The sequence below is a fragment of the Pholcus phalangioides genome, unplaced genomic scaffold (assembly GCF_987345545.1).
Source record: "Pholcus phalangioides strain wild (caught in Gottingen) unplaced genomic scaffold, Ppha-v1.0 ptg000007l_1, whole genome shotgun sequence".
NCBI classification, from domain to species: domain Eukaryota; kingdom Metazoa; phylum Arthropoda; class Arachnida; order Araneae; family Pholcidae; genus Pholcus; species Pholcus phalangioides.
Window position 1 is genome coordinate 12,547,026 of NW_028301600.1, and position 16,003 is coordinate 12,563,028.

The 16,003-nt window shown below is 34.5% G+C and overlaps 1 protein-coding gene across 2 annotated transcripts in view; it reads right to left on the minus strand.

Moving 5' to 3' along the window:
- LOC149084928 (F-box only protein 8-like) overlaps nucleotides 1-16,003 on the minus strand; it is a 72,590-nt gene that overhangs the window by 27,463 nt on the left and 29,124 nt on the right. For both annotated transcript variants that reach the window (XM_089232667.1, XM_089232666.1), the window contains exons 3-4: nucleotides 14,324-14,453; nucleotides 8,046-8,169 (exon numbers count right to left, since the gene is read on the minus strand). In XM_089232667.1, coding sequence (XP_089088793.1) covers nucleotides 8,046-8,169; nucleotides 14,324-14,453 — 254 coding nt within the window. The remainder of the gene's footprint in view (nucleotides 1-8,045; nucleotides 8,170-14,323; nucleotides 14,454-16,003) is intronic.

Here is a 16,003-nt window from a genome sequence, read left to right on the forward strand (position 1 = left end):
TTTTTAAATGGTAAACAATTTTCCAAAATTGTTGAGAAAAAAATTGAATCCGTAAAAACTCTACCTTGAATATCCACAATTGTCATCTAGCTCCTATGCAGTAGTCACATTTCACATTGCAAAAATCACAGGTGTGTATGCAGAATCTGCTTTTGGAAGGGGAACAAGGATTTTTTTCCACAAAAAATGTGGGCTACTAACACTAAAAAAAAATTTAAAATGAACAGATAGTATAAGAACATATTTTTTCCCAATATTTTAATTTTCTACAAAAATATTTTTAATTTTAATTTCCCCCTCCCCAGATTTTGTCTGGGTTTGGAACCTGCGATTGCACAGTGGTATTTGGCTAAAAATACAATTTTATAAGGTTTCCAATTTTGAAGTGGCTATTCCTTTGAAAAAGAAAGAGCTCTGGTTGCCAAGACCATCACACAGACCTACAACACAAATATGTATACATTAAATTACAAATCCACCCATTTTACCAGTTTGGAGGATAGATGCAGGGCTGCAGCGGGGGGTTGGGGGGGGGGGGAGCAGGCGGGTTGGGTGCCCAGGGCTCAGGACTGGAGGGGGCCATTCGAGAAAGTATCTAGTTGAGATATAGATTTATTAGTAAATGTGTGTGTTTAACTTTTAATTACAGTGGATCCTACCTATAACGTTTTTTTTAAAAAAAAAAACAGTCCTAAAAACCATTGTAAGCAGGAAAACACTTTGAATGGGAAATCTTAATGAGAATTACTTAGAGTTGAGACCACGAAAATAAGTCTTACTAAAACATTCTAAATGGGAACATTATAAGCAAAATCAACTGTATATAACGTATAAATATAACTTAATCCTCTTATGTATTCCTAAGAGATCCGTAACATTATAAGTGAGATCGACTGTATATTTGTTTTAGATTTATTACATTTGTTAAATTCCACATGTTAAATTCTAAGTGTTATGAGCTTCTTTGCAAACTTTTTATACTAGTAGACAATGAAAGTAAAATAATCTAATTATAAGCTGGTAAATTATCCTTTTCTTCCCCAATGAACCTTTGTATTGAACATGTTTTTAGAAATGAATTATTTATTTGATTCACAGAGATACCTCCTTCTTTTACCCAGAACATGGTCTGGTGCTCTGTCTGAACAAAGAGATATAAGCAGGTGTTCAAAGATCTGGGCCATTCTGGAAAAATTTCAGAGATACCAGTGAATGATGGGGGAGGGGAAGACTATAATTTTTTTTGAGAGGGACCCACTTTCACTCAAAGAGGATCCAGGTAAATTTGAGTACAGCGGCATCTCTGAAAAAATGACACTGTTTTGGAGATCACTTTGAAAAGCACAGTGCAAAATGCGTAAATTACAAAGTCCAACATAAGAAAGTCAAGTTGAACTGGATGGTTTTACTGCATTATTCATCTTTTTTTGGGCAGGGATTTACATTTTACTGTTCAAAGCCAACAAAATTGTTTTTGACAAATGACTTTCATTTCTAGCTCTTTGCTGAGCATTGTAAATATTGTTTATGCCTCTGCATGCCCTAAAAATACAGAAGACAATTCAATGCTATGGAGTAGCATCAGAATCACAAAACCTAGAATACACCTATGTAACCAAATGTTGTTTCACCTACAAAATGTGGACCATAATTTTAAATGATGAAGGTTAGTTTCTGTCAGAGACCATGAATGAATGAATGCCAGGGGCTCTGCCACCGGACTTACCAACAAAGTGAGTGCACCTAACAGTCTGAGTGTGTAGCTAGTGTTGTGCTTGATATTTCAGTGCTGCCATCTATACTTCAAAGTGTGAGTGAAGTGTAATGATTGAATATTTGTTACGTTGTAAGCCTGTTGCTCTCTGTGGCGAGACTTTTTAACGAGGAGATCGGCTCGCATTTGCGCCTTGAAGTTGCAGGTGCGATCATTCATTGTCAGAGACCATGGAGTAGTAAATAAATTATTTTTCCATCCAGACAGAAGTTTTCAATGACTATTCTACTTGTTGAACCCTCAAAATAAGCAAAAGAAAAATCAATAAACCAAATGGTTCACATACACACCCACAAATAACTTGAAAAACAATACAATTTTTGCTTTGGCAAGATCATTAATTGCAATCTACTACATTTGCATTATTTGGCAATATACCCATGATTTGAAGGTTTTTAACAGCTGTCTGATGCAAAGATGTATTTAGGAAAGAGAGGAAATTCAAATGTCCTTGCAGGGAATCAAACCCACGTCCTCTCACTTTCCAGGCGAGTACCCTATACTACCACTTTACAGCACACCAACTTCAGTCATATATTGCCATATGGCAATTTCCAACCAGTCGAGTTGGGTAGGAAATGAAGGCTACATCTATCGGTGGTCACCCCAAGATCGGTTGGCAAAGAACTTGCTTCTGACATTCTATGCCCGGATTCGAACCCATGGGCCTTGATGGTAACCTTCGTTAGTGGAAGACAAACATTTTACCACTGCGCCACTCGGGCGCTGCCCTAGACTACTAGACTAAATATGGAACGAATATCTCAATCTTTTCTTGGTCTGATCATCCATGTATGGTCCCGTTCAGTGCACATGAGCTCCAAGGAAAGATTGAGATATTCATTGCATTTGTAGTCTAGTGCGCTCACCCAGAAAGCGAGAAAATGTGGGTTTGATTCCCTGCACACACAAGGGCAGTTGAATTTTCCCTCTTTCCTAGATACATCTTTACATCAGCCAGCTGTTAAAAACCTTTGTATGGATAGTGGAGAGTGACATCATACTCAGATATCCATGATTTCCTCCTCAATTGAAATCAATTACACAAATTTCATTGATAGGATTTGGTAGGAAAAGTAGGACAAAAATGAGAAGTGGGACGAAACCTAGAAAGTAGGACATTTTACAAAGAAGTAAAAAAAAAAAGACAAGTGAGAACCCTGCAATTTTTTACGTCAACATGGCGACCTGGGATTTGTCTAGCCCTGGGGAAAGCGTATATATGTCATTGAGAAAAACAATTTTTTACACAATTTCAAAGATATGTGCGCACTGGGATGATTTATATCAGTGTTTGTGGTCCCAAAGTGGGCCATATCGCCCCCTGGTGGGTGATGGAATGGTCCGAGGGGGCGATGGAACCTACTGATTTAACATAGGATCCTATGGGTTTACTTGAGTTGGGGGGCGATGAGAGGAAAAAATTTCTGATGAAGGGGGCGATGGAACAAAAAGTTCTGGAGACTATGATTTATATGAATCTAGTGTAGATTTGACATAAGAAATAATAATATATTTATCAGTTGAGTTTTAAAATTTGTAAACACAGTTAGCAAATTTATACAATGTTTAATCCTTTATTAGCTTCAAAGACCTTCAACATTTTTACAACTCTAAAAAAATAGTTAATTTCTTCTTAATTGGGTTCAGCTCGCTTTATTTTAGATCAGTAAGGTTTTACTGTATAATCAAAAAAAAAACCTGGGTTTAAACCAGTAGTTTCCAACCTTTTTAGGTCATGCCCCACTGAAGCATCTCTGAAGTCCTGATGTACCTCCCTCTCATACAAATACAAATACAACGCCACAACAGGCAAAATGCCCAACGAGGTGGCTGATAAAAAGATGCCCATAAAAATATGGATGTCATATGTTTCAGAAATACAGCAACCCAATTAAAAATGCAATTAACACAAATTACAAACAATATATACACATGATAAAATATTATACAATGCCCATAAAGAATACTTATGGTTGTCTTATTCTAAGAATGGATAGCTTCTCGATTTACCCCAACATGTTTATCGTATTTCTTTTTAAACGTGTCAATTGTGTTACAATTTACTACCTCCGGGGGTAAGCTATTCCATTTATTAACAACTCATCCCATCACAAGCGCTGTAGTGAAACTTTTGTCAAAAGAAGGTACATCCTTCCTAAGAAAAACTTCATAGTTCCATAACGAAGTTTAGTTTTTGTGAGTGTAAAATCCATTCAAATCTGAAGATTATGTTACTCTCCACTGATCATATGAAGGTTACAGCTGGCTGATGCTCAGATGAATTCAGGAAAAAATGAAAATTCAACTGCAATCCACTCACTTACTGGATGAGTGCACTAAACCCCTATGCTACAAAGGCAATGAACCTCTCATTTTATAGATCGCCTGAGCTTATCGGGGCCGTGCATGGAGAGTCAGACCTAACTCAGACCAAAGATCACAATTGCTGACACTGCCACCAGATAGAAACTTATCTGAAGATGATTTGGCCTGACAGTCCATGTACTGTCTCGTTCAGCACACACAAGCTCTAAGGAGAGAGGATTGTTGCCTTTGTAGCATAGTGATCCAGCAAACTTATCTGGTATGTGAGAGGATGTGTGTTTGTTCCCTGCAAAGGCAGTTGAATTTTCTTTCCAGAATTCCTCTTCGCATCGGAGCTGTAACCTTTGTTATAAAAACCATTCTTTTTTGGAGCCTCCACCCTAGTTTTGTCTTTTTCTTTTGTTACTTGTAATTATTCTTGTTACCTATTCAAAAAAATATACTCCTATTCACGTTAAGGGAGCCAAAAAAGTAATTTATTTAGTCAAAAGCAGTGGTTCTTAACCAGTTATAGAGACTTTTAGGGTCGTGAGCTTGAAAGAGCAAACAACTCACTCAATGTTTTGTATTGCTATATACAGAATATTATTTTGCAAAGGAGTCCACGTGGACTTCATTTTATAGGTACGAGGGGGGGGGGGGTGTCCATGGAAATTGACGCAAATTGTCTGTGGAACTCAGAATGTTAATAACCACTAATCAAAAACCCCTTTGAAAGGAAACACTAAGAGAAAAATAAAAGAGCGATCAAGAAATTGTTTAAAAACTATAAATTTGAACTGATATAAAAATTGGCGGGTGTTCAGAAAAGTTCCAAGCCTTAATAAAAAAATCCATTCTCAAATCACCCCACATTGTGAATAACTGGTTTAAACAAAAAAAAAAGGTTCTTTACTGATCCCTGCACTTGTCCGAATCTATAGCTACAGAATCTGTAGTGCTCTTGTTACACGGTGTGCCATTCTGTGAACCATATATTGTCAGTATACAATGCATTTCAAATGCCATTTTACTGCATTCACTATATTTTAACATGTACAAGGAACCCCTTATTGCCAAAAATTGGGTCCTAAAAATATGAGGGTTCTTATACAATGGTAGTATATTATAGACAATAATAAATTACTCAATTCCAACAAACATAAATACTGTATGTTAACAAATAAATTAAATTATGTGTGATGTATCAAATGAGAGTGATGAGAAATTTAATCGTTTCTATGATGAACAAAAAACAACTTATTTTGTATACCTTGAAATAAAAATTATCTTTGATGAAAACTTTTTTCCAAATATTAGTTCAAAACATCATGTAGTTCTTTATTCACGTTAAAATATGGTAATCTTTATAATGAATTTATGAAAAGTGCCTTGGATAACTTGAAACTCAGTGTTAATCGAGGGGGGTTTTACTGTATATATTTTTTCTTATTAATTCAATAAAATAAGATGGAGCATGGTGGACTGCATCTGATTCTAGAGTGCACGGAAGTTCTACTGTATACTACAAGTGTGAAGAAACTGGGAATCAATTCTTTTCGCTACACTGTTCAAAATGTGCCAAGATTTGTGTTAACAAAATGAGTGTATTATTAAAATGCCCTTGTAAAATAGAAGTGATGCAGTAATACATGTAATTGAAATTACAGAGAAACATCTCTAAGACGGCTATTCAGCATTCAGAACAAAAGTGGTCCTCTGTGAAGTTGACCACTATTAAACTCGCACCTTGTGCATATTCCTGAGTGGAATTGATAAGTGGAGGTGACCACTGAACATAAGCTCTATGTTGGTAGACAGGAAAAAAAAATTTCAGGGAGAAGGGGAGCATGTGGAAATAAGTTTTTGAATTTTTTTGTTACAAAAAATCTCATGCTCAATTTATTTACAATGCCCCACCCCCAAAAAATACATACACAGTATATACAAATACAGTAGATGCCGGAATCACATGGATAATGTTATCTTTCTCGTGTACTGTTATCACTTTGGCAAAGTATGGAACAGACGAAAACCATAACACATGGGGAAAACTGCTTTATAGTTATCAGGACTTTGGTTTATGCCATAAGATTTTTCTTTTCCATGAAAGTTTTTTTTGCACATTTTGAAGCTAAGGTTAAACAAGTCCTATTTATTGTTATCAGACTGTAAGACTATGTATGAGATTAGAAGTTGTGTTTCCCACCACTCCCTTGTTGAAAAACATTTCCATATTCACTTTACAATTTCCTAATCTGCCGTAGCAGTCACTATGAGATTCATGCCCTAATGGAGGTATTTTTTAGTCAATTTTTTGTCTTTTTCTGTGCTAATGAAAGAGGAACTTCACATACTTCCAAAACACATCTAGCTGCTGTTTTCATTACATTTTGGGTATACTTATGTTTTTGTTATGTCTATATACAAATGCAAAGGCCATAACAGGCAAATTGCTCATCGAGGTGACTTAAAAAAGATGCCAATAAAAAATATGGATGTCAAATATAACCAAAATATAGCAACCCAATATCAAATCATATATGATGAAATAAAAAACTAATAAATAAATATATAATACACTGCTCATAAAAAAAGATTATGGTTGTCTTATCTAAGTATGGATAGCTTCCCGATTTATCACTATGTTTATCATATTTCTTTCCAAACATGCAATCGTATTAGAATTCATGACCCCCGGGGAGATAAAAGCCATTTATTAACAACCCTATTAGAGAAAAACTCCATGCAATACCACAACCTGGAATTTTCCATTACTTAACGATACCAGTGTCCCCTTGTCAAAGCAGTTGATTGATGGTGTATTAATAACTCATGACCCACCCCACAGAAAACTTTAAACACTTCGAACCTATCTCCCAGACACCTGCATTCTTCCAATGTAAACACATTCAAAAAAACCTTTCTTTGTAGCTCAAGCCTTATGTGCCAACAAGAGCACACATAGTTCTTCTCTGCAGCTCCCTCAACCAAGTCTATGTCTCTCTGTAGGTATGGTCTCCACCCAGGTAGCACAAAGATATAGATCTCTATTATAAAATTTCAGTTTCCGAAATCGATCTATATCGGGCCACGATATCATTCTGGCTAAAAAAGTCATAGTCAGAGATAAATAGATGACGTCCTTTCAGAAGAAATAAAAAAGTCTGTAGATCTTCTGTGGGTGGGTTTGAACCCATGCACCCTGAACTCTTCCCATCTCTAACTTCATGACTTACCAACCCACCATGTTTGCTGTTGCTTACTGCTGTTATAAGCAGTACTTACTGATTTACTGCTATTATAATATTAATTTACAAGTAATGGTTTTTTACTTGTACTTCAAATCAAGTCAAATCAAATTTAGTCATTCTCATGCATGTATACACAAAAATTACAAAAGAAAAAAATGTGAGACATATTTATGATCTAGAGGCAGATGATTTAAAAAATTATATTATAATTAAGAAAATTATAATACAAAAAAAACACAACATAAAGAAACACAAATTAATGTATTAAAATTGATGTATTGTGTAATATATAACAAAAAAATAAAAATACTCAACACAAAAAAAGTCAAAATTCTCAATGTATGGTAAAAAATTAACAAAATATCAAAAAATTATAATTAATAATTTTAAGAAAAACACATGTATGCATATACAACACAAACAAGAGCAAATTTTTCAAAATTAAAAATGATGTACAATTAGAAAGTGGCAATTAGAACTATGGTGGATAAGTTCTTGCTCCACCTAAAATACGAACATCTGTGATATAAAACATACACAGTAAGGATTCAATTATAACTGATGAAATGATTTTGATATATCAACTTATTGTGTATCTGATATATATCTTTGTCACATTCACAATATAGCTCTTTGTCAGGTTTACAATATAGATTTATCTAGAAAAATATGGATGAAAACACATTAATATTTTAATGAAAAATACATACCATGAATGCATCTGCATTAAAAGTCACAGTTCCTTCATCAAGTGACAAATAGAGTTGATGATACGAATAAGAATCTTTTTTTTTATTGTAAATACTAGTGTATCCCCACTGACTCAAACATAAACTGAAAAGGAATAAAAATAAATTTTTCAACTAAAAATGTTTAGAACCATTTAAGTTTAATATTCAATGACAAGACAAAAAAATATGTAGCAGCATTTTAATTTTTATAACTTTGTCCATAGAAGAAAGTGTCAAAAATTTGTCTCCAATGTTTTTGAGATTTGGTGATCTCTTTCTATGTTAGCAGACATGCTGACATAAATTCCAAAAAAATTCTGTCGCCCTAAGACTCCAAATTATTAATCAGATATAGGAATTTTTAGGCGATGATCAGGGTTTAAGCTACAGTCGCATTTTTTGCAAAATGCGAAAGAAAATCGAAGAATGCAAAAAAAGTAGCAGCCACTATCGCAAAAATGCATACAGAAGGTACGCAATGAGTAGACGTCCAACCATCAATCATTACATTAGCATTGCAGCATTTTGCTAAAGCTTTTCCCCCATTTTCGCTTTTTTGTGAAAGGAATTTTTTAACCAGCTTAAACCCTGGTGCTGATACCAATTTTTCTGTTGCAAGGGCAGGACTGCAATTCTGATCGGTCAAAAGTAATTTTAACTGCTCAAAAATGCTCAAAACTATCGAAATATGTGAAAATGGTCTTGAAACTAATGCATTAATAGTTGGAACTGTTCCTTTCATATTAAATTTTGAACTAAAATCAATTTTTATTTTTAACCAACATCAGAATATGTTTATTAGAAAACAAGATTACATCAATTTTCACCACAGATGGTTTTAAAACCATTTTGACCAGAGATGCATGAAACCTGTTCCAACCATCCTGGTGGATATCAGTTTTGACCATTTTGATCGTTTTTGTCGCACCACAGTCATTTTCTGCACACGAGGGCTAATTAGACCCCGGGACCTACAATTTATTGCCGATTCAGAATGGTAGGCTTGTTTTTTATACTCATCGAGAGGTTAGTGCGCTAACCCCTCGATGGGGGACTCCCTGCGGTAGCAATGTTTTCTGTGGTCATGTCGCTGTTTTTGTTGTACCCGTGTCAGGAAAGTTTTCTGACAAGGACGAATCGGGTATCAAACTCACAACACCTCTAAACGTCCTTTGGTACTTTAGGCGAGTATCTTATCGACCTGGGCTACCGCATCCTGACTATTTTGAGTAGTTTATCATGTGTCTTGAAATGGGCAAAAACGTTGTTTGCAATTACTTCGTAAACTAATGAATAGGGCTAGGATTGCTATGAATTTTCACATATTTTGAAGTGAAACTTCTTTAGCCGGGGAGTGATTTTTCAAATCTTTCATAAAAGAATAACGGAAATGGCGAAAGAGCTGAAGTGAAACAGTTTTTCTTTCCCCCTTCAAAAACTAGTTCTACAGACCAGTTCTCACCAGTATGCCCGAGTGGCATGGTGGTAAGATGCTCATCTACCACCATGAAGGTTGCTGTCAGGTCCAAGATTTGAATCTGGGAAAGAATATAGAGCAAAGTATTTCCTCTAACGAGCTTGAGACAACCACTAATAAATGACACCTTTATTTCCAACCCAACTTGTTAATCGCAGTACATGCCGCATAGTGATATGGCTGTAGCTGGTGTGTGGTGAAGTAGTAGTTCTGCAGACAAAATGGCAGTGATGAGAAGGAAGAACGTTTGTGTGGTGTAAGAGTTGTGTATGGTCCGAATCGAAAAGAAATTTTGGTTGGTATTAAAAGGTTCTATTTCTTGTCGCGAGCACTATATGCAGAATACTGTATAGACAGAAAAAAGAGAACAAATGAAACAAAAATGAATGAAAATTTCGACTGATTGAAAGTAATAATATCTGATTTATCAATTATTTCATCAGATTTGAATTACTGCATTCTGAAGTCCAAAATTAATGAATAAATTGATTTAATAAAATATAATTATTTATACTTTGATAAATTAAAAAAAAATAACAATTATTTACTTATAAATAAAAAAATATTCAGTTATTTTTATTTAAAAGTAATCGAAAAATAATGAGAGAAGAAACTTTAGAATTAATGAAAATTAGACAAGCACAATTTCAAAAATATTGAAAACTTCTAATAATTTTGGCCATATATTTGATCCAGGACCCCACATGTAATCTGACCGGTGACATCAAAATCATGTTTTGACTTACATCATTCCACAACTCACAAACACAAAATGGACAGAATTAGAGAGCCATCTGATTCGCAGGGGGAAGGGGAATTGAAGTTATAAACTGTGACAAATGAATTTGTGAGATTCCCCATGCTCTATAAACACATTTTCAACCCCTTTCACATGATATTTAGAATGTTTGAAACAAAAAGTTTGTATATATCTCATTTTGCGGGCACAAATCAACTTTGTCATTCATTCTGACCACGAATTAATTGAAATACTTGAATAAAATATTATATAGTTTATTATTACGTTGAAGTACAGTACATTATTTAAAATCCTTTAATGTATTACTTGCATTTACCCATGTTGAAATTTTCTTGACAAATACATTTCTGCCACGAGGGTGCCAGTGTTCTCTATGTTTAATAGCATTTAATGGGGAAGGGAGATCCGCCAGTAGTAAGGCACCTCAAATATACTGAGGGGAGTCAGCACCCTCTATCTTGAAGTGTCAAAACCAGTTTTACGTTCAAAGGTGACATAGAATCATTAAAAAAGACAGCATAGGAACAGCCATTGGCTGTAGTAATAATATTTACATCACACTTTGTACAAATGTGACAGATACATCAGCTTAGAGTTTCCCAGGGCTGTAACTAGTGACAATATAATGAAATCAAACATCAGTAGATAGAATATTTGTTTTGTTCACAGAAATGCTGAATATCTAAACACAACATTTCACTAAAAAAACAAAAACTAATGAAAAACTGTAAATTAATAAAAGAAATAACTCCAGAACAAATGATAATTTTGACTGAAAGTGATAATATAAAATTAATTAAAAATTCAATATTTTTGTTCGTCCCCCAGTTTGATTCACTGTCCTGAGCCAGACACAATGATCAATAGTGCCATCAAAGACAGGATGCCATGGGTGCTCAAGCACCTGTGATATTTTGCAACACTGTTTCTGAGCAACACCAGAGTTTACTCGGAAATCAAAATCTCCTAAATTAAGCTTAAGCCAAGTGTTTTATAGGTGCATAACACTGCTGAAATATCTTGATCTCAATGAATTTGGTCTCGATCAGAGACGGCAAATTCACGCTTAGACCTGCATCAATTCCCAACTTCGTGAAATTTCCAAGAGTGTCAAATGGGTGTATGATCTGTATTAGCTCGATAAAATTGAATCAACTGTTTTTTTTTTTTTTTTGCATGCCTAATTTCAGCAAGTGCAAACCAACTAGTTTAGTAGTTAGACTTTAGACGCTTTGTCATCTTGTAAAAGATGTAACATGAGGTGAATCTGGTCATGTCAAATCAGACTTAACAACCTAGAAGTTTCACTTCTATTGTGCAAGATTCTCATGCAGATTTTTTTTACATTTTGGCATATTTCACTATTTTCATGTGATAGTTTTTTTTCATGATTTTAAGAAATATTTTCATATTTTTTGAGGAATTATTTTGTATATTTCTGCATCTTTTTTGTGTGATGAAAAAATTTTCTGTACTGTACAGAAGAATAGATATTATTGAAAACCATGCAAAGCTAAAGTTGTGGCAGAAAAATAAATTCACTGTGCAGGAGCACATACAGGGTGTCTACCAAATACCAAAAGCAAAATTTTGTGATTTTTCAGGGACTTTTCTGTGACCTTTTCTCATTGGACAAAATGAACCATGCTGGACTGTTTTCGTATATCAGTGGTTCCAAACTGTGAGTAGTGGCCAACTGGGGGGGGGGGGTCTTCATGAAAGGGGGAACGCAAGTGAATTTACAAAATAAAAACATTTGATAAGAAATCAATTATTTTAATCCTTCAAAACTTTCCAAGAGCATGATGAGGATGTCAATGCATATATACACATACAGAGCAACACTGGCATGAAGCCTCCCAGTGCTGAATGTTGAGCTTTACCATGATGTAGGAGGGGGCAACCCCTCCAACCACCATATAAAAAAGCTCAGTTTTTTTTTAATTTTTGAAAACACTTGAATTTAAAGATTTCCCAAGACAACATTCAAGACATAACCAATAGTGAAAAATTAATTGTTGATGGTCAGTGCCTTTTAAAAAGCTGTCTCAATAACAAAATAGTTATAGATTTTTCATTTGTGAGAAGTCACTGCGGCACCATCGGAAACGAGAGAGCAGATGAACTGGCCAAATCCTCCACTGCTCTCCGAAGAATTAGTAAAGTATGCAAACCTCCATATTCGTTCTGGAAACGCCTCTACCACGAAGAAGTCGACAGAAGTTAAAACACAGAGTTTTTAAAATCCAATATGGCAAAATGGACAAAACGTTTTTTTCCAACAGTGCATTATCAGTTAAAGCAATCTTACTTTTTCCCGGATTTCCTTCTCACTCAGTTTTTAACTGGACACGGAAATTTCAAATCTTATCTCAAAAGATTCAACTTAGCAGAGAGTGACATATGCAGTTGCGGAAACAGAAAGGAGGATCCCGAACATCTGATATTTGAGTGTTCAAAGGTGACAATTCTGTATTTGAACGTGATCTATGGAGGCTATCAATTCAATGGCCACCAATACCATCGAAATTGGTGTACTCAAAAGAGACTCTGTGTGCCCTTTGAAGATTTGTACACAGCATTAAGAACTGAGGCTTCTGCTTTCTTTCTTTCATGTTGTTTGTATTATATGTGTATATTTTCTTTTCGTTTTCTTCTTTTACATATATTTTTATTATATTTTAAAGTATTTTCATGAATTACACCTTTTTCTTTTTTTCTTTCTTTTACTTCTCTTACTATTTTCTTTTTCTCCTTTTATCACCTTCTTCAATTTATGTATACATATTTTTCACATTTCTATTATTTTTGTTTGTTTTTTTATTTTTTTTCTATTCTTTTATTTTTTATATTATTTTTTTAAATTATTATTTTTATATTATTTTCTATTATTATTTTTTATATTTTTTTATTCTTCATATTTTTTTATAAAAATCTTTTTTCTGTTTACTTTTATTTTTTTAGTTATTTTTTTATCATTATTATTATTATTATTGTTTTATTTTCTTTGAAAACCATTTTTCTCTTTTGTACAAAGTATTAAAATTTTTTTTTTGTTTTCCACAGTAAATATGCTGATTGTACCATTATATATGGCCCTATGTTATACTTTGTGGTGCATAGGGAGATGTCTTTGTGAAACAAAATTAAAAAAAGAAAAACAAAAAGAAAACACCCCATAGGAATTGGACCCTAAGGGCTCAATGCTTGCTTCCACTCATAGCTGCCGGCTTGACGAGCCTCTCCTCCAACCTGGTTTTTGTCTAGTTTGGCACAACATTACTAGGCCGTTGTGGATCCGGCAATTGATAGAGATTAAAGGACAGCATTCAGATTTCCATATATTGTAATTTAATTGTTTTTGGAAGACCATGGGAGAATAAATCATTAACCTTTTACAGACTGAATTCAGATTTGAATTGATTTTCATAATTCTTTCTCTTTATTTCCACTTCGATCATAGGCGGAGATAGACTTGGAAGTCTGGGGGGGGGGGCATGATGATGATGTCGATTCATCTATACATATATGCATTAGATGTGTCAACTTCACCTTTGATGCTGGGGGGGGGGGACAATGCTCCCCCCCACATCTCCGCCCATGCTTTTGATCCTTTGGTTTAGAGGTATCAACTAAAAAATTTCCTTTAGGGTTTCTGAACTTGCCTACGTTCATAAAAACATTGAAATTAAAAAAATTAAATTTTATTCTTCCTTTGAATTAGGTGATTTAAAAAATTGAATTTATCACATAAATGCTTGAATGAATGAAATTTTTCTTTTGTAAATAAGGTTCGGAATCTCACATTAAAAAAAAATAGCAAAACAAAAAATATTTTCTTCTAATAAGCCTTCTTCATTCAATTGCAAACAATTTAAAACAATGTTTCAAGTTTGTGAAATGCAAAATTTAGTGGAGGGTCTATTTCCCAGAACCACCACCTGAAATTTTTTGATGGGTCTGTTTTCCAGGTGCAGAATTTTGACTGGACACACCCCTGCAGTATAAAGTTATTTATACCTTTGCCATAGGATTTCATCTTTTGCTAGTTCCCTCCAAACACATGCAGCTAAGCACAGATCAGTTGCATTAAGATGAGACAATACATTCAAACTAATTTCCGGAGGCAATTTGTCAAGATCTGGAAAACCTAAAAATACACAAAATCTAATTAATAATGAATATATAATGCATAGGTGGATACAGAGCCTCTCTCAATGAAAAAATTATATCATTGGCATAGGAAGGAGGGCAGAGGTGGATATTTGCCTCCTTTGTGTCCAGTATACACACTCTGTGATCATCACTTTCTCAGTTCGAGGAGCCTGTATCTGCTTATGATACAATGTATATAACATGGTGTTTTTTAGAAATGCTTATTTGCAGGTGCTATATACAGGGTGTTCTGTTAATGGACCGACAAACTCAGAAAATTGTTAGTAGGCATCAAGAGGAACAAAAATTACAATGGAACATGGTGCCACAAACTCTTTTGAGAGGGTGAAAATAGCAAAAAACGCATGCAGGCTCTGAGTCCAGAGGAGAAGAAAGGTGGATGTCAGTTGATCGCTGAATGCGTTCATGGGTTCGCTCACCATATCAGATATAAGCGAAGCATGTGGTTCATACATGATGGTGCCACTGCACATTTTTCCAGTGAGGTACGTAATCACCTCAATGTTATATACCTAAGGAGGTAGATTGGATGTGCAAGACCCGTTGCTTGGCCTCCACGTTCGCCGGATATCAATCTGTGTGATTTTTTCCTATGGGGTCACCTTCAATCATTTGTTTATGTGACGCCTATAGACAGACCGGAGGATCTCATAGTGCGGATTGTCATAGCTGAGGCAGACATCAAAGCATACCTGGTATCTTTGAGCTTGTCCGGGAATCGTTTTTACGTCATTATATACTGTGCAATGATGTCAGCGGCCACCACTTCCAACAACTCTTGTAATAATTAATGAATTAAATCTTTTTGTAGTTATTATTGTACTTTTTGTCATTCCAGCTTGATGTCGAAACCTGCATGCTATAACATAGGGATCTTCAATGTTTTACGCTCGAGGGCCACATAAAAAATTTGTCGCGTTCCGCGGGCCACTCATTCATGGCATAAGGGGGGGGGGGCCCAAGACGATCACAAATTAAATATATTTCAAAATATTTTATAGAATTTAAACATTCAATTTAATTAATTTTAACAAATATTAATTTTGAATGATTTAAAAAAAATACATTTCAAATTATAGTATCAAAAAATTCCTTTTTTGTAATACATTTCTGTTACTGGAAAATGCTTTTGAAAGTTGGTAAATCTGAATTTTTCTTATAGATTTCTTGTGCCTCCAATCAATCTCAGTGTGTCCAACCCCCCTGCCAAAGGTTGATCCCACGTACGCTCAGATACGACAAATTAAAATGAGACGCGTACTGCATACTTTATGATTCCATTATGTGGCATTTTCGTTTTAAAAAATTAAGCTGAATTGAAGTAAGACCAATTATTTTAGGCATTTTTTGCATTGTATGAAACTGGATGATTATATATATATATATATATACACACACACACACATGTTGAATTAATTACGCACCAAATAAAAAAGAAAATCTTTGGTTACTTACATTACGAATGCGAGTGGATGTAATTCCTAAATTAATGCAAAACTTGACTGTGTTTTTGCTTGACTAAAG